Below are 18,426 nucleotides of genomic sequence, written 5' to 3'. Positions count from 1 at the left end.
CTGATGACTGATGTTGTAAATGGAGTGAGAAAGGCCCTTGAAGGGGAAGCCGTCAAAGCTGACCTAGTGGGAAAAGAGCACAGGGACATGTTTCCTCTCGAAGCATGCCAAGAGAGCCAGGCTTCCATGCATATGGGGCTCTTTCCAGTTTTGGGAAGGTGCAAAGTGATGCGCTGTGGAAGGAATGGCTCCAAAATCATTAATTACAGACTGCCCTTCTGGTGCACCTTATGACCAAGTTACTGTTAAGAATAAGGTTTTGCCAGGGCTTGAGAGCTCACTTTGTGCAGATTTCTGATGTGGAGTAGATGTTTAGGAGGACTGTGAGCAAGAAAAGGCTGTGAAATACATGGATTACTGTGATTTAAAATGGCAAGTATAAAAATATTTTTTAAACATGATGAGGGGATAGTAGATTCTCTGTCCTCTTCTGCTCTTACCCTGAATTCCAGTGAGAGAATGCACAGTAATTTTGAAATGGGAAACACTTCTACCAGCTGTGAAGCAGAATGATGGACTTTAATTAGATGAGGAACAAGAAAATGCAGTTGAACAAATAGGCTTTCAGCAAAGAGAAAGAAACATCATAGTAGCTAAAGGGGGTAGGTGTTATCCCGATGGTAGCATCTGAATCCACCCTTGTTCAGATGACTGAACTAGATAATTTCTACATGAAAAACATCAGTAATCATAACAAAATGAGCTCATTCAATGGGTCTTCTTGAGTAACAGGATAACTTGATTATATGTTTGGGAAAAATGAGAAATAAAGAGCCTGGAGAGGAAAATCTGTTATCTCTGGTTGGCCTCACTTAATGCATCTTTCCTTTTGTCTCTGAAGGTTGAGGATGTCTGGGATCTGTTCGGAAGAAGTGGCCATGTCACGAGTAACTCGCCCACCCACCTTCCCAGTGAGCTTTCAGCTCCTTGTGCTGGTGTTGCTCTGCCATGCAGATGGCATACATGCGGAGAGCCCCAGTGAACTGCCAGGGAATGACACCGAGGAGTGTGCTGGCTCGTACATCTGCAAAAAGGGTGTGATTTTACCAATATGGGAACCCCAAGACCCCTCATTTGGTGACAAAATCGCTCGGGCAACAGTGTATTTTGTAGCGATGGTGTACATGTTCCTGGGAGTGTCTATCATAGCTGACCGCTTCATGTCCTCCATCGAAGTCATTACATCCCAAGAGCGAGAAATAACCATCAAGAAGCCCAATGGTGAGACCAGCAAAACCACTGTGAGGATCTGGAATGAGACCGTTTCCAATCTCACACTGATGGCCTTGGGCTCGTCCGCCCCCGAGATCCTCCTGTCCGTCATCGAAGTGTGCGGCCATGGCTTCACAGCAGGGGACCTGGGGCCAAGCACGATTGTGGGAAGTGCTGCCTTTAACATGTTTGTCATCATTGCGATATGTGTGTACGTGGTTCCAGATGGAGAGATAAGGAAGATCAAGCACTTGCGAGTGTTTTTTGTTACGGCAGCCTGGAGCATCTTTGCCTATACTTGGCTTTACATTATTTTATCTGTGTCTTCACCTGGGATTGTGGAGGTTTGGGAAGGCTTGCTCACCTTCTTTTTCTTCCCCATCTGTGTGGTGTTTGCCTGGATAGCTGACAGGAGGCTTTTGTTTTACAAGTACGTCTACAAGAAATACCGAGCTGGCAAGCAGAGAGGTATGATCATAGAGCATGAGGGTGACCGGCCCTCCTCCAAAGCTGATATCGAGATGGACGGAAAGGTTGCTAATTCTCATGTAGAGAACTTTTTGGATGGGACACTGGTGTTGGAAGTGGATGAGAAAGACCAGGATGATGAGGAAGCCAGAAGGGAAATGGCTCGGATCCTGAAGGAGCTGAAACAAAAGCACCCAGACAAGGAAATCGAACAGCTTATTGAGTTGGCCAACTACCAGGTCCTGAGCCAGCAACAGAAGAGCAGGGCCTTTTACCGCATCCAGGCCACTCGGCTCATGACCGGAGCTGGCAACATCTTGAAGAGACATGCTGCAGACCAGGCCCGCAAAGCCGTCAGCATGCACGAGGTCAACAGTGAGGTGACGGAAAATGATCCCATCAGCAAGCTCTATTTTGAGCAGGGTACCTACCAGTGTTTGGAGAACTGTGGCACTGTGGCCCTGACCATCATTCGCCGGGGAGGTGACTTGACTAACACAGTGTACGTTGACTTCCGGACAGAGGACGGGACGGCTAATGCCGGCTCCGACTACGAGTTCACTGAAGGGACAGTGGTCTTCAAGCCTGGAGAGACCCAGAAGGAAATCCGTGTTGGCATAATCGATGATGACATATTTGAGGAGGATGAGAACTTCCTGGTACATCTCAGCAACGTCCGTGTGAGCACTGAGCCCTCGGATGAGGGCGTTCTTGAGGCCAGTCGTGTCTCAACACTTGCCTGCTTGGGATCACCATCTACTGCCACTGTCACCATTTTTGACGATGACCACGCTGGTATCTTCACCTTTGAGGAGCCAGTAACTCACATCAGTGAAAGTGTAGGAACCATGGAAGTGAAAGTGTTGCGAACCTCTGGTGCACGAGGAAATGTTATTGTGCCCTACAAAACCATTGAAGGCTCAGCCAAAGGTGGAGGAGAGGACTTTGAAGACACCTGCGGGGAGCTGGAGTTCCAGAACGATGAGATAGTGTAAGTGAAGGCTTTACTTATTGCCTACAGTCTCTGTTTGTCCAGAAATAAAATGCACTTGGCTCCCAGAGCTGCTCTAGAGGTGTTTGGGTGCCAGCATATTGCAGTAAATCATGAATGGCCATATGTGCTTTGGGGAACCTGAAATGCTGCGTTCCTGCCTTGCTAACAGGCCGGAGAGTGCCTGGTCATGGGCACTCCAGCATTCAGCACCAGGGAGGTGGAACTGATGTGGGAGCCCAACCTCCTGCACCGTACCCATGTGCTGAGCAGAGCTCTATAGCCTCAGCTCTGCAGTGGAGCAGAGAACAAAACCAAGATACCTGTGACCACCCAGTCACAAGGACCTGTCTTGCGAAGGGCTTAAACTGAACATATAAATTGTGGTACCTACTTCTTCTTTCCTGTTGAGGGTCATGTCAGTCCCATCCGGGACTGGGCCACAGTCTGTTCTACTGCTCAGGGCTTTGTTGAAGGTCACTTTACCTCCTCCTCTTCTAAAGGCTGTAGGCCTGGATCATTGTCCAATACGTCTTGAAAAAATGCTGTCATGTAGGGAAGTCACATGGTTAGGATGCAACTGCAACCACATTTGGCTGCTTGAAAGTGAAAAAGAGGCTGAAAGCTGTTGGAGGCCACTCCAAAGTGTTGCTCTGTGGATGGTGAAAAAATTAGTAGTGCTGTAGCCTTATTACATTATGTGGAGAATATAAACTAGCTCAATAAATCGTGGTAGAAAACATCTATCCTTTGGTATGTCATGAAGACATTTCCTTGCCCAGCTGGTGTTCTGAGAGGAGCAGGCATTGGGAGTCCTGTTATTCCAGCCTGAGGCTGTTCCTACAGCAAAGTCTTGTGTTTGCAGATCAATCCCTGCCAACAGGGACTTATCTCTGTAGCACAAAACCACCGCATAGAACTTAAAGCAGTCACTGATAAAGGGCACTGCTGTGTTGGAGAAGAGCTAACTGTTGGCTTGACTGTTATGTATTATACCACTGGTCTCTTGGGAGCTGAGACGGACCCATGACAAGTGCCAAGAGCAGTCTTTGTGTTCTGTCTGTTACCTGTATCTGCTGTGTGTGCAGAGGGAGAATAAAACTTCTTCATAAAACTTCTTAAAGTAAGAGGGAGAAAAAAGGATTTATACCAGTTGGCATTTTGACTTCTCAGGAAAAACTGAGCAAGAAGTTCAGAGCTCCAGCAATCTGGAGGCCAGAACATGCATGTTGCTCACACAAGGGCCAAGAGCACATACTTCTTGGTTCCTGAATGATAACTGTAGTAAATGGAATGCAGTTATTTGATTATATTTTTTCCCATTTGGGGAGAAGCAGGGAGTTGTCTGCAGAGATGCAATGAACTAGGCTATAAGGATATCTCCCAAAGGCTCTTTAGTTTTTATCCAGGTCACTCAGCACTAGCAAAACTGGGTTACTAGTAGTTAGATTTTGACATTTGTTCTCAGTTCCCATGGGATGTGACATGTTTACATGGCAGGCCAAACACACAGGCTCTGCAACTGTGCTCAGAGGGGCTGGGACTCCCCCTTATCTTGTATCCACCACTCTGGTTAGGATCTCTGTGCTGTCCTTCATCCAAGACCCCTGTCCGTGCTGTCTGTTGGTGCTCAGTCTGTGATGTGGTGTTGTGCAGTGAGATGGTGATGCCTTCTCCCTGGCACTGCTGTGCCTACTGCCTCTGGTGGTGGCTTTCCCTCCACTACACTATCCACTGCTGACTTTTGCCAACAGGGCAGTAACCAAGGGGTGTGCTGGAAATGAGCTGACCACATCCTGTTGGGTCTGCTGCCTGGCCTCCTGGGGTGTGCTGGTGTGCCCTCACCAGGGCAGCAAGCCTCCTCCTTCCTCTTTTTACTGGCTGTCAGAATGTGCACTGCAGGCACAAAACAGGGGAAAACAGCTTTCTTAGAAACTTCAGTGTGGTTTTTTCTGTGCAGATGCCATCATATCTCTATTGCCTTTGAACTGTCTCTCCCTGTAATCACAGGGAGGGACGATACATAGGAAGCACCATTTTAGGAGTTCACAGTGTGGTACAGATGCTTGGGGAATGGTGCATAAGGAGATGGTGACTACAGGGCCAGGTATTGACTAAAGGGCTTTCTGCATTCAGGTGGGAGAGGACATGCACAGAATGAAACTCATAGTACATATTCCAATCTGTATCTGAAAGGCAGTAGATACTAGTCTAAAACTTAGGTGCTACAGTCCATGTTCAGGTGTTGGATGGTACAATCTGACTTGCAGAAGATTTCCTGCAGGCCCATGTTTGCTTGGGCACAAATTTAGGGCAGCCCTGCAGCACAGAGGCTGAGTGGTCCTGACACTGAGCTGCTGCTTACAGGCATCCTCCCTTGGAAGAATTTACTCCAATGGAAATAAAGAAGATATGCTAGCACAATATGTGGATTATAGAGCTACAGCCTGTTTACTCTGTCATTGCTTGATAGTGCCGTGCTTTAGCTAAATCACAGTTACGTAGAGTGGTGCAATTCCCTAGCACATTGGATTCAACAGAGTTCTAAAATTTCAGGTTTTCCCATGCTCTGGTGGCCAAGAGATGTCTTTGCTGCCCTTTCTAAAGGTCTTTAGTGCCTCTTCAGCTCTGCCATTCAGGTCTGTATCAATCAGCTCGGTAAAATTGAGTAAGATGTGTTTTTCTGGGGCACTAATAACAAAGGTAGGGCAGTACCGGGAGACACGAAGATAAAAGAAAAGCATTCGCAAGCCTTTATTATTAGAAGGCTGGCTTGCTGGTAAGTCCCAGTAAAATTAGAAAGCGCTGGAAGGACCCTGATCTTCTGGAGACCTTCCTCTAGTTCCAAAAAAGCCTAATTACGTAATTTGTTGTTTGTTTGCAGTGTCCAGAGAGACTTTCCCATTTGGCAGTGTGTTGATGTCCCCCTTCCCAGAGTACACAAAATAGCTGTTTAACTGCCGAAGCCATGCTACTTCATTCGTTTAAACAAACATCTCTTTCTGAGGCTACCAAAAAAGATATGTAGTGGAGAAGATGCTGGTTCTCCTGTGGAACATTTTATGCCAGCTATGCCTCTTGGAGTGATGCTTTTCTGCTCCTTGTTCCTGAAACACAGCTTGTGTGTTCAGTGGATGCATATTACCAAGTGAAAGAAACAGCATTTAAATGCATTTTGCAAAGGGGTTACCTGTGTTTTCATGACAAATTGTTCCAAGCTGTGTGGGAAAGCTTAAGATGTTTGACTGGGGTTCAGCAAGGTCAGTCTCTGTGGTGCTGCACTGGTCCCTGGGGCTCTGAGACATTGCTGTAGGACAAGGTACTATGATTTAAAGTGTAAGAGAGAGCCTTCCCTCTGGGACCATCCTCAACAAGGTGATTCTAGCCTTGTCTTGCGTCTCCATTAACAACTAAAGCTTTCTTGATGAGAACATGGAGATGTGTAGTTGTAGGCTCTTCCTGTCCACTCGCCTACTACAGCTATTGTGATCATAGAAGAGGTCCCTGGTTCATCTAGCCAGGCTATTTTTATCTCCTGACTGAATGGTAAATAATTCAAAAGAAGTCCAGTTTCCTATATTAGAGAAGGAAGCACTCCTCTCAGCTGATATCCCATCAGTTCTTCTCCTTTCTATCTTGGAGCATCAGGAGGGGTACCTCTTCCAGAGGTGACTGCAAAGCTATATGGAAACAGTGTGTTCTTTCGTATTCAAAAAATTGTAATTTTTTTTAGAGGTAACATTCAGAGATAACTAGAGATCTGTTACAATCTGCGTTCCAGATGTTTGCACACACCACCCTAAAAGAAAAGTTTTTACTGCATTAATGTCAGTGAGGAAGATGGCACATACAGTTATGTGGACAACCAATCAAACTTGTATTTCACCAATGCATTCACACCTATAAATGCTTGGAAAATCTTATGTCAAATTATCTCACGGTTCGTAGTATACAGTTTAGCTGTTTTTATAAGAGATGTCTGCTGCAGGTTTAGGAAGTGGCAGAGATGCCCACTGAATCTGACTTGCCCAAGTCAGCTTCGGTATTTCTCTGGAAGCATAAATCTAGGAGTTGAATCCTAAGAGAGAAAAAAACACCAGCTAAATCCTCTGATTTTTTTAGGGAAAGTGTCCCCAGAAATCACATAGCTCCCAAGAGCCCTTTAAAAACATCAATGTTAGTAAATGTAGATTGTGGCAGGAGGGGAACCAAGTGGTACTGCTTTTTTAAGTACCCCTTTTCTTTTCCAAAAGAAGTTGGGTGAGGTATTTCTAAAGAAACAGCAAAAGCAATATCCTGACTCAGCCCTGAGACCCCTCTATGTCAGTTTTGCACCTACAGCCTGCAGCTTCAGAGAAAAAAAAAAATAAAGCCTTCAGCATGGGCAGCCTTGCAGTAGGATACAGTTGAAGAGCAGGGTGTCTTCTGCTGTGGCAGAGACACAGCTGTAAACCAGGCTGAAGGGGAAGCAAACAAACATTCCCCTTTGAAGGTTTCATTGTTGGGCACATTCTCCTGCTCTCTGTGGTCCCACTTTGTTTGGCTGGACCAATGTGCATCCCCTCACTGAACAGCCCCAACTTGCATAGGGTTAATATCTGGCAGCACAGTGTGAGATATCAAAAGAGAGCAAACAAAGATTAAACTCTTACCTGGCCTACTTCCAGAGCCCAGCTTGGGGTTTAGAGAGTGTTTTCCCCTCACCACTGGAAGTCTTGCCTGTCACAGTGGGATTTGCAGGCAGTACAAATATGGCCACCTGGATCTAGAGCTTGAATCTTTGGTGCTCCTGGTCCACCCAGTAGAAGTCCAGCTTATGGAAGGTGACCCTGGCTGTGGCCCACAGCAGGGGTCTGATTAGGTGTGTTGCTCCACGCTGGGGCATGGCATGGGGGCCTGTTTCCCCTTCCAGGGGAGTTTTGAGGAGGAAAATTCACTGGGTCTGAAATGAATCGTTGCTTTGGTTCCTGAAGGCCAAAAGTTGGTTGTTCCTTCTTAAGAAGGGAAGATGCAGCTATAACAGGGCTGTCTTTTCTTTTTCTCCTCTTAATTCAAACAATGTTTAGTCTTTCCTGAACATGACTTAATATCTCCCAGCTATGGGCATATCTCTTAAACTGCGTGGACAACCCCACACAGTTCTGTTAGGAGGCATCAAGGAAATGAGGTGTGAACACGTGTTGTTAACAGACCTTCCCGCTGTGCTGTGCCCAAGACAGGTCTCAAGCCTGTGAAGCATGTACTTGCAGCTGTGTCTCCAAGCGTCTCATGGCTTGATCTGGTCCTCTGCTCCCTGGAGCAAGAGCCAGTGGGTCTGCTCCTGTCACATGTCATGATGGTGTGGTAGGAAAAGTCCTGCCTGTGGTGTGCTTGGGGAGGGTGAGCATGGGATGCTGCAGACTGTGCTGTTTGCCCAAATAAGTCAGGAAATCTAGGAACTTGATTTGGTGATGTGTCCTGTGGAGGGGCTTAGGCAGCAGAGTTGTGTCACTGGATGAAGCAAGTTGTGCCAGTACATCACTGGGGGTGAATGAGGCAGGGGAGAGGGGTGAGGACAAGAGTGGTTAGCTCTCGCTGAACAACTGACACAGTTTTTGTCCTTGAAAAACCAATGTTTCCTTATTTGTAATGAACTGTTGTTGGCAATTTACTGCTGCCAGCTGCATCTCTGTGGTTGATTAAGGGAGCTTGGATCTTAAATATGTAATAACTCCCTGAAAGCCATTGAGAGGTAGTTATTAGCTTCATCAGGGCCTGTGTACACATCCACTGTGCTCCTTTATGAAAAGGCTACCTATTAAATGCATTGTAGTAATTTCTAAAACGCAGGATCTAGGCTTGTTTTAAAAATTAAAACAACAACCCTAGCAAAGCCTGTTGGCATGGGAAAGTTTTCTTGGAGCGAAGCACTGCTGCACAGCTCCGTGCTGGGGAGACAAGAATGGGGGATAGGAGAAGTCCTGTCCCCCTTTGCAGACCCTTCTTTCCCTGGCGTGTGCTTGAGCACTGCTGGCAGCAGCATTGGCACCAGCAGTGATATTCAGGTTTTGTCAACAGAGCCGTCATCCCCCCCTCTCCCTCCTGTGCACATGGGATCCATTGCTGTGGCAAAACCTTGAACAGGGAGAGGTAATTCATTAGTACACGGGACCCTGATGCAAGTGCAGCTCAAGTTGTGCATCTGGCTTGGGAATAGACTTCTTTCCTCTGTGAGTTTGCCCTCAAGTTTGAACTCAGTGGATGGCACTCGGTATTCTTGCAGCAGCGGGGCTGAATTTGTGGGCTTAAAATGAGAGTGACAGAACAAAAAGCAGACAGCTGACCACAGACGGCATCCAAGCAGATGGGCAGAGAAACATCTGCTGTTATCCAAAGCCAAACAGAGAGAAGCTGGACCTGCCAGACAACTGACTGAGTCAGAAGCAGACCCTCCTCAGAGGGAGAGGCTGAGCCCAGAGGCATCATCCCACATGCTGCAGGCAGATAGAGCACGATCAGGCAGCTCTCTGCTGACGGGGGGATGTGATGTTGCTCTGCCCTTGTCAGGCAGGCCTTCCAGAGGCGATGCACAGTTTTCCATGCCTGGATCTGGCTTGTATATGTCTCTACTGGCATTGCTCACACCAGGGACAAAATCATGTGTTCACTAGCAAGGACATGCACATCGCTGCTGCCATGCAAGGGAAAAGTCACCTATCCTATGCCTTCTCTCTGCTCCTTTCCCTGTTCTCCAGCACCATAGGATAACGATTTTAGTTTAACCTTCACAGTCTGGTCTTGCCAAACCACCTGTGTTTCTTCAGTGCTCTCAGACGAGGAGCGTTGATTAACAGTCTTACACAGCCACAGTGTTTGCAATGCTGGGTGCACGGCCTCGCTGTGCTGGTACTACTGGGTGTGTTCTCTTTTTTGCAGTCTCGGGCATGGCTGGAGTTAAGGTCAGCCCTCTCCAAGTCATAAATGCCATTTAGCCTGAGGACATCTTGGGAGATATCAAAAACTATACTAATGAAGTTTCTGACAATGACATTTGAGGCTTTGTGCTGGTTTCCAAGAATGGCAATGCTGGATCCTGGGTGACAACAAATAATAACGGCATTCTCCGTTTTAAAAATATCTCAGTGTAAGAGAGAAAATATTCCCACTGCTGTGTGAGAGGGTAACCAGCATGGGCCTCCTCCATCCAGTCCCTATATGGCTCCATTTCCATAATGTCTGGACTCCTTCCTACACAATCAAAGTAACAATAAAATGTGTCTGGCAATGGGAAACAAAGCAGCAACAAAGATGGGGGTATGGCTGGATCCCTGTGAATTGGGTGCTGGAAGGAGAAAGATGGAACTGATGGCATATGCCTGCCCCATCAGAGCAAAGTCCTGTCCAGGGGAAGGTCCTCAGAGTGCAGATCTCTCAGGTGGCTGAAAACAGGGGTGGGGACCAACTGAGTGGAATTCAGTGCAGAGATACTACCTGTGGGGGTTTTTTTAGAGGTGGTTGAAGTTTTATGGCATTCTTGTCAGCAAGCTTCTTTGCAGGTTGGAGGGCTTGAGTGATTCCTCTGGTTATTTGCTCCTGTTAAAACACTGGTGTGCACTAGTCACACACTGTGCTATTTTGGGGTCATGCAATATGGCTCTAATTCAACCACAAGACCAGTACGCCCTGCGGAGACCCTTGTCCCAAGGGCCAGATGCACTGTCACCAGGTGGCAAAGCTGTTGTCTCACTGGCTGGGACATAAGAAGGACATGAAGTTTTTTTATTGGGTCCAGAAGAAAACAAATGCACAAAAAAGGATTGATTTGCTCTGAGCTCTTTTGCTCTCAACTCGGTTGCTTGCTTCCTAGTAAGAAACTCATTTTGAGATGTGCCTGCGTGTTCGTGTTTTAATTTATCAGTAAACATCATCCTAAAGAACAAAATAGTTATATGTTGAATCTTCACTAACAATTTGGATTGATCTATTAGCACACTCATCAGCCCCTCAAACTTCCCAGGCAGGCTCTCAGCTCCTCAATATGTGCAGGCATCCCTGCCCTTCCCCCTGGCACTTGCACCCCCCCATTTCTGTGCAGGTCATGTGGCCGTGGCTCTGCCATCTTCTGCCCCAAAACCTTCATGCATCCTGAGCACTGCTCTCACCAGTGTTGTGACAGATGACTTATCCTGGCATGGCTTTAGATAAGGGCAAGCAACACGCCTGTCTGGACACTGTGGACATTGTGCTCCGAGGAGCTGTGCGCCCTCGGCCACAGCCCTCCCTTCCCTCTCAGCAATGCCATTGTGCAGCCCAGCTCTGCTGTCCTCACGCTGCACAGCTCTCACACAAATTCACAGCCCTGTCACAGCATATAAGGCAGAAAAAAACTCAGTTCTGCAGGGAGTCTGGAATGAATCGAGCTGCAGTGAGCAGGGGAGAGACACCCTGGTTTCATTGAGAAGAGGAGCCTTGATCTGAGACAAAACTTGTTACTTTGGCTCAAGCAGGTAGGGAGCAGGTTTTACCTGGCACCAGAGTCTGCACAGGAACCAAGTGTTTGCTTGGTGCAGTAGATTTCCATTCACACTTTAGGTTTGGTTATGGAAATTTATCTTCCTCCTCAGCTTAGCCTGGGTATGTGACAGAACCTAGGGGAATAAGATATCGCCCCTGCATAGGGTAAAAATAATGTAAACAAAGTCAGTATTAATGCCCCGGGCACAAATCATCCTACCACAGGGGAAAGGGAGGGAAGCATAGCAGGAGATTTACCTGACTCAGGAGCTCTCCAGTGACCTGGAACTCAGGAAAAATCATACAGAAACCTGAAAATGGGTCAGTTTAGTAGGGAGGATTGTAACAGAGCAGCGTGGGAGTGTTGGGTCAGAATCAGTCTGAGCATGAACCGGACAAGAATTAGATGGGAAGGAGATATTCTGGACATTCATGCCTTAGCAATGCAGACAGAGAAGGGGAAGGTAGCTCAACAACAGATTCTACTGAGAAGCAGTGGATGTTTGTGTTGATGAGGCCTGCAGGTGTAGGAAAAAGATGATGGAATCTGCCTGTCCCCAGACCCAGAAGGCATACTGAAATCTAGCCTCACGTTATGAGGGGAATGCATGAGGGACTCTTAGCAGTCCCTCTGGAAGGTTTCATAGGCAATAGGTGACGTGCAGGCAAGCTCAGAAGCTGCCTTCAAAAGCAGCTCAGCTAGATTAGGTCTGTTTTTGTACCTAAATGAGCCTAGAATAAATCAACACATTATTTGTAAGTACCTCAAAGATAACAAGGAGATGAATAACAGCCAGCATATATTTGTCAAGAACAAGTCTTATCAAGCCAACCTAATTTCCTTTTATGCTAGTCTTTTGGGTAAGGGAGAAGCAGTGTCATCATATCACTGAGCTTCAGAAGGGCTTGTAATGTTGCCTAGTTCAGTACTGTCATAAGGAAGACCTGGCTAAATGGGCCACTGGGGTGATGGGATCTAACCTGTCTGGAAAGAGAAATGTGTCATTGGATAGGGGTGAAAAGGTGTTCAGTAGGTTTGTGTCCTGGAACAGAGCTTGTTGGGCATGGGAAAGAGAAAACTGGTGTTTTAACTTGCAGATAGAAAGCGTATAGAGGTTGGAAGTGTTTATGAAAGGTCAGATGGGGATTTACAGAGATGGGCCGTGAATTAGTTTGAAGAGAAGACACTGTAAAGTGTTTGTGCAAGAATAGTCTTATGCACAAATTCAAGTGGGAGGGGAACAACCAAGTTGAGGGGGTGCTGTTATGACCTGGCAGCCAAATCTGAGCTCACAACATCATGCTCTTGCAATGAATAAGACAGATGTCATCTTGAAGATATTCAAGTGGGGGGTAGCCATCCTTGTGCTCTCTGCTCAGCTGTGTCCAGCTCTGAGCAATCTGAACACTGAAGAGGTTAAGAGTCCAATGGAAAGCACATAAAATGACTGGTGATCTGAGAAACGTGACCCAAGGTGAGAAACTACAACAACTGGTGCTGTTTAATTTAGGGAGAGGTATAGGGAAGATATAAGCCTTGAGCTTGGTAAAGGGCAATAAGACATTCTCTGTGTCTTCAGGGTCTTGAGGAAGCAGCAGAAGCAATTCAGATTAGTCAGCAGGAAAATTTCCTCGTAGTACAGGAGGGTCCACTCAGAAGGAGCTTGCAGGAGTGGGTGACCTCTGTTGACAGCAGGGAACAGCTTAGAAGACATTGCCCAAAATGACACCAGATGTAATGTCTCTTTCAGGACACGTTGGGTCAGATGAGGTCTTGGCAACTCTTCCTCTTCTGTTGTTATGTGCTAGCGAAGCAAAAGTGTCCATCATGAGAGTTGCACTTCAGTCAGGTGGCACCCATCCTGCATGGTCTTCTGCCACAAACATGTGATGGGATGGCATGCAAAGCAACCTACAAATGGAGCAGAAAGACCTTCACAGGTTCCCTGTGGCCACTCACTCTGGGCTCTTTGCTCACAAGGGATATCTGGGATAGGGCCACTGCTTGCCTGCTGTCCGTGTCCTTTGCTAATAATTAGATGCAAACCAAGCTTCCCTTCAGGAGAGCCCTGTCCCCCTGGGGGAAGAAGCAAGGCTGCACAGATTAAGGAAGCTAATTAGAGGGAAGAGAGCATTGGTACCAAAGCCCCAACAGTAAACTTTGAAATCTAGATAAGGGAGTAGTATTTAATTATATACAATTAAAACACCGTATCTCAGCCCCTTGAGAACTGGCAGTCTTGGAAAGCCCTCAGAAAGGTGCTAATGAACAGATCTGAAGGTAGCAGTGGGCTAGGAGCTGTGCTTACCAAACTTTACCTGCGAAACACACCTAAAGAGAAGAGCTAGGAAAATTCCCTTGGCCCACTGTCTCCTCATGCCTGTGTGATGTCCTCCCTCTCTCAGAGCAGGTAATGGGAACCCAAATCTTTGGAACTGAAAGGGAGATTGCTCTGCTCTTACATGCAGCTGAGCAAGACCATTGCAGACACCCATGCAAGGAGAGGCTATCCTAATAACGTTGGGAAGGTTGGAGAGGGTTGTAAATACTTAGTCTGAGAAAGATAAACAATCTTTGTGCCCTTTTCTCCCAACACACAGGAGCAAAACCTCCTGCCCCTGTGCCTACCAGCTAGGAGTGTCCTGGTATCTCCAGGGAGGACCATGCTGATGTTCCCCTATGCTCCACAAATCCTGCAAAGTTACCTTGGGTTTTTTTCCTTCAAGTTCCCTCTAGGCTTTAAAGCAGCTACTTCCTCTCCCAGCTCCTTTGCTGCTTCATGTACATAGTCCCTGACTTCTGATCATTTCACCTGTCCTCTTCAATCCAGGAGGGCCATTTGGTTTCCCTGTAAAGTGCCTGCCTTATGTTTTAACATTCCCTATTGCACTGTTGCAGCCGAGATAGCAAGCTTTGTGGACTGCAGCAGTAGCTTTTATCCCATAGCTGCTGCTGGGCATTAATGCAGAACATCCAAAAGCTTGGATGGATTCATATAATTTGGCAGAGTAGAACTGCAGAACCAGCCTGAAGTTTTCCAAAATTCCTCTTCCTCAGCAACTTCAAAGCCTTAAGGAAGGCTTTTAGTTCAGCCTTGGGTGCCAAAGGAAGTGGTCTCTGTTTTAATTTGTAAATATAAAGTGCCAGAGGGCTTCTACCCTCTGAAGGCAGTAACTTCAAAAAGCACAAGTGAAATGCTAGGGTTCCTTTTCCTGCATCCTTGTGTCCTGTCCTTGTTCAGGAACACACCTAGCAAAAGGTGCGAGCTGCAGGTGGGGTAAGTTGGCTGGAACCTCAGGCAAGGGGCCATAAACTGGTGCTGACCTGTTGCCTGACAAAGGGCACTGGGACCTTCAGCGCTGGCCAGGGGGTTGCCAGTCACCCAGAGAGTCTGAGAGAACCCATATAAACAGTGAGAAGACCCAAGACCAAATATCACCGTTGGACCAAGAGGCACATGTAAGGAGTATAAAGAGCATGAGAGGAAGAGGCACGCAGACTGTAAGGGTACAAAAGCCAAGGGGTTCCTTCATTGACCCTGGAGGCACCAGCTCAAGTTGTTATGGTGTCCCTGCTCCACGATTAAATTACTTGATCCAGACGTCCAGGACTCTGCTACAGGAAACCTGGGGTCGACCCCGTGAGGGAATCTTGTCTGACAGTGAGTGTGGTGTGTGGTGGGAGCCAAGCAGGGCACCTGTGGGTTCACTGGAGCTGCCCACTGCGAAGGCGCTTCAGTCCCAACAGTTTAAATCTTGGGTGGTGCATGTGTGACTCCCAGAGTGGCTCCTGTATGGTCAGACAGGAATGTTTCCTTAACAGTCTTTTGCCTGGTCTTTGCCCCTACATTCTGTTCGGCACAGAACCTTTCTCCTTTCAATGCACAGAGCCCATGAGTCACATCTGTGATGTTGTCACAAACAGCTTCCCTGGTGATACAGCTGCTTAAAATGTTACAAGACCTGAAAGTGATGCCAGTGCCATTGAGGTTAATTTTATTTGTCTGAGCCTTTCTGGTGATGTTCTCCTCTGCTGTGCCAAGAGCTAAAACCTCAGGGTGTGCTTCACTCATTGTGTTTTAGGTGAAAATTAAATTTCTTGTTGAATCCCAGAGCTCCAAGAGCTGGGGTTTTAAGAAAAATTCTGACTACTATTTAGTGTGCCCTGCCTGGTCCTTGGTGTGCCACAGAAGAATTTGCCATGCTTTGGGGGAAGAATTGCTGTCTGTTGCCAGTCCTGCAGAGCTGGAAGGCTTAAGGCCAGAGGAGCTGGAAGGCTTAAGTTGCTTCTCAATTCATGTATTCCTACATTAGTATGAATGAGCATGTTGGTCTCTTGCAAATATACAAACAGATTTCTACAAAACACTTGCTAATGAACCAAAACAGCAGTTTGTCCTTCCAGTGATTTGTGGGGAGTCAGTAAAAGACTCAACCTGGGGAGCTCATTACACTGCTGAAGTAGTGCATTTTTAGGGGAGATGCTGGGAAGCTATTAGCTGCCAGCTGTGAGGCAGGACAAGAGGCTTGGCAGTGCCAGGAGGAAACCTCTGAGAGGTGATGTCTGTTGCCTCTGTGGGCACAAGCATAGGGGCAAGACAGACAGGCTGTGGTTGTGGGGCACAGGAAGTGCTGATTTCCACCCCCAATCACTGTAATCTCATGGCCAGGTGTGCTGATATTGTGCTGGGGTGTTAGGTTTCTGGTGTGAAATGGAGGAGAGCAGAGCCCAGCATCAGTGAGAAGGGAGAGCCACAGCAGCCTACTTGAACACTTAGCCACACGCATTGTATAAACCAGAGATGACCTGGAAAATACAGTCAGACTCTCAGGGTTTAAAAAACAGGCACTTAATCCTATACATCAAAGAGAGTGTGGCACTCTTCAGCCACTGCTCTGCTTCACAGAGGCACAGTTCATTTGTCACCTGCAGCTATTGCACAGCTCAGCTACAAAGCTAAACCACCCCATTGCCCTTTCCTCTTGGTGTGAGTAGATGGGCTTACTCACACAGCAAGTGCAGCCATCTCCAAAAGGGATGTATATACCTCAAGGTGCCCATATACCTAAGGGCTGCATATGCTTATGCCTCAGCAATTAGAGTAGGTGGAAGACCAACGAGGGAAATTCATGTATGGGGATGAGGTAAAAGGTGATGAATGCATGATGAAAATTGGAAAAGAAGGAGCAGGAGAGGGGCCAAAATCACAATGGTTCGTATGAATGGTTCCTCTCTGCTGCTGCTGAGCACTTCCAGAGCTGCAAAGTACTTAGGGTCCTCTTCAGAGGGCCCCTGTCCCACCAAACCTTAGAGCAAAGCTGTACTGTTCACATTTGCAACAGGTAATTTCAAACAGGTAGTTCAAAAAAAGCTCTTTGGCTCTTGCTGCAGAATGAGTTTGACATTCATATCTTAAATGCATTGAGCTGATATTGCACAAGTTTCAGCTTCAGTGTGTTTGCAGGGAGAACCCTGGCTTGGCTCTAGGCAGCAAAGGTTAAAAGCAACGAGGAAAAGAGAATACTTCTGGCCTTGCCAAGAAAAATCACTTGCATGGTAAAAGGAGAACTAAATTGATCTGAATTTGCCTGCTGCTTGTCAGCATTTCGGTAGTCACACTCTGTGTGGATGGATACATGCATGTGAGAGAGGGAAAGAAAAAAAGATAACATGAGGAGTTCCATATTTAATATTGTGTTAACCCATTCCCTCTCAGCTAGAGTAGAGGTTTAAAATTCCTCTGCTGTACATGAAGGGAAATGTACTGATTTAATTAGGGAAGAAAGCTTTACCTTTCAGGAAAACTGCAACTGAATAAACCAGTTTGGAAGCCTCTAAGAAATTAATTGAAGTTCAGGGTTGCAGGGGGGAGACCGTAAACTTAAGCAGGGGATGCATTTCAGACCAAGTGTTTTGAAAACCCCTGCTAACAGCAACTGTGACAGAAGGTGAAGCAACAACACTTCAGCACCTCAATTTCTCTGTAAAAGCCTATAGATTGAAAAGGTATATATCATCAGGCAACTCGTCCAACAGCTCTTTGCAAGTAGGAATTTGCTTCTAGCACCCTAGTTATGTGATGGAAAATGCTGCAAAGGAGCAGATGGAAGTCGCAAAGACCCAGAGCTCAGCATGGTGGTGATCTCCACCAACACCCATGGGGAGTAGTGCCTGCCCTCCAGCCTTTGCTGGGTACAGGGCCCTTTGATTTGTGGCATAAGTTTTATTCACTTACTTCTTTTTGAGGTTAGACACATGGGCTAATTAGAGGAGAATGAGTGAGCTCAGCTAACTCATTTGAACGCGGGTAGCTTTAGGCTTGCATTTGGGTCATTAAAAATGAAGTAAAATGATGTTCTCTTTGCACCAGTTATTGTGAGCATGGGCCTTGATTTGGCAGCAATCTCCCCAACACCACTGCACTAATGACTTCTAACACAGAAAGAGCAGTGTGTCATTAACACAAAGGGGTGGTGGGAATCTACTGTAGGCAAAGGAGAGTCTGAGACAGACAACTTTATGTCACCCCTGTAACAAACCCAGGATTAACTGGCTGAGTTTAAACCCCTGGGAGGGTTAGAAGGCACAACATTTGCTGACCCATAAGGGGAAGCCCTTCCCTCATGGATATCCTCCCAAGGGTGGGGGCATGCTGCAGTGTGAGCAAAGTGGGTCTGAAGACATGCCAGGACACGGATTGCTGTCTCCTGCTCCTGCCTCCATTTCTTCATCGGTCCCATTACAGAGCAGATCAGGCAGCCCTGGCAATTGCAAATGAGGAGAACCAGTGTAGGGATTTCTCTTCAAGTTTGGCAAAGAGAGGCAAAATCCAAGAAAGTAAAACCCTCCCAGGAAATCTCAGCTTGGGTCTCCTGAGGACCTCCTCTGCCTACTGGTGTGTCCAGGAATCCTGGGTGACCTTGACATTTGAGCAGTGTTTTCTCCTTTGTTCTGTGGGATGTCTCTGCTGGCTGCAGGTAGATTTTATTTGAGATGGAGGCCACCAATTTAGAACACAAATGATAGGCTGTAGAGAAAGGCTTCATCTCAAATTAGTCTAAACCACTGGCACAACATAGCTACATAAGTCAAAGCTGCTAGGGATGGCCTGTAAAGATAATTTGGCTTACCTTCCAGTGGGACAGAGGGTGTTGGTTGTCGTTCCTACAACAGCTGGAACTTGGGAAATGTTTGATTGAGGATTTTCCCCCACAACTACCTTTTTGCATTTTCTACTCTCAGTGAAAGTGAGGAAAACTGG

The 18,426-nt window shown here is 46.8% G+C and overlaps 1 protein-coding gene across 5 annotated transcripts in view; it reads left to right on the top strand.

Annotated features, from left to right (window-relative positions):
- The window catches only part of SLC8A1 (solute carrier family 8 member A1), a 113,027-nt gene that overhangs the window by 9,831 nt on the left and 84,770 nt on the right, over window positions 1-18,426 (top strand). For all 5 annotated transcript variants that reach the window (XM_051792649.1, XM_051792648.1, XM_051792645.1 and 2 more), the window contains exon 2: window positions 842-2,671. In XM_051792649.1, coding sequence (XP_051648609.1) covers window positions 849-2,671 — 1,823 coding nt within the window. In that variant the 5' untranslated portion in view covers window positions 842-848. The remainder of the gene's footprint in view (window positions 1-841; window positions 2,672-18,426) is intronic.

Source organism: Manacus candei, unplaced genomic scaffold (assembly GCF_025592945.1).
Source record: "Manacus candei isolate 608988 ecotype Guabito, Panama unplaced genomic scaffold, ASM2559294v1 h1tg000035l, whole genome shotgun sequence".
NCBI lineage: Eukaryota > Metazoa > Chordata > Aves > Passeriformes > Pipridae > Manacus > Manacus candei.
Note: the sequence above shows the minus strand (reverse complement) of the source record. Positions and strands in the feature narration are given on the sequence as shown.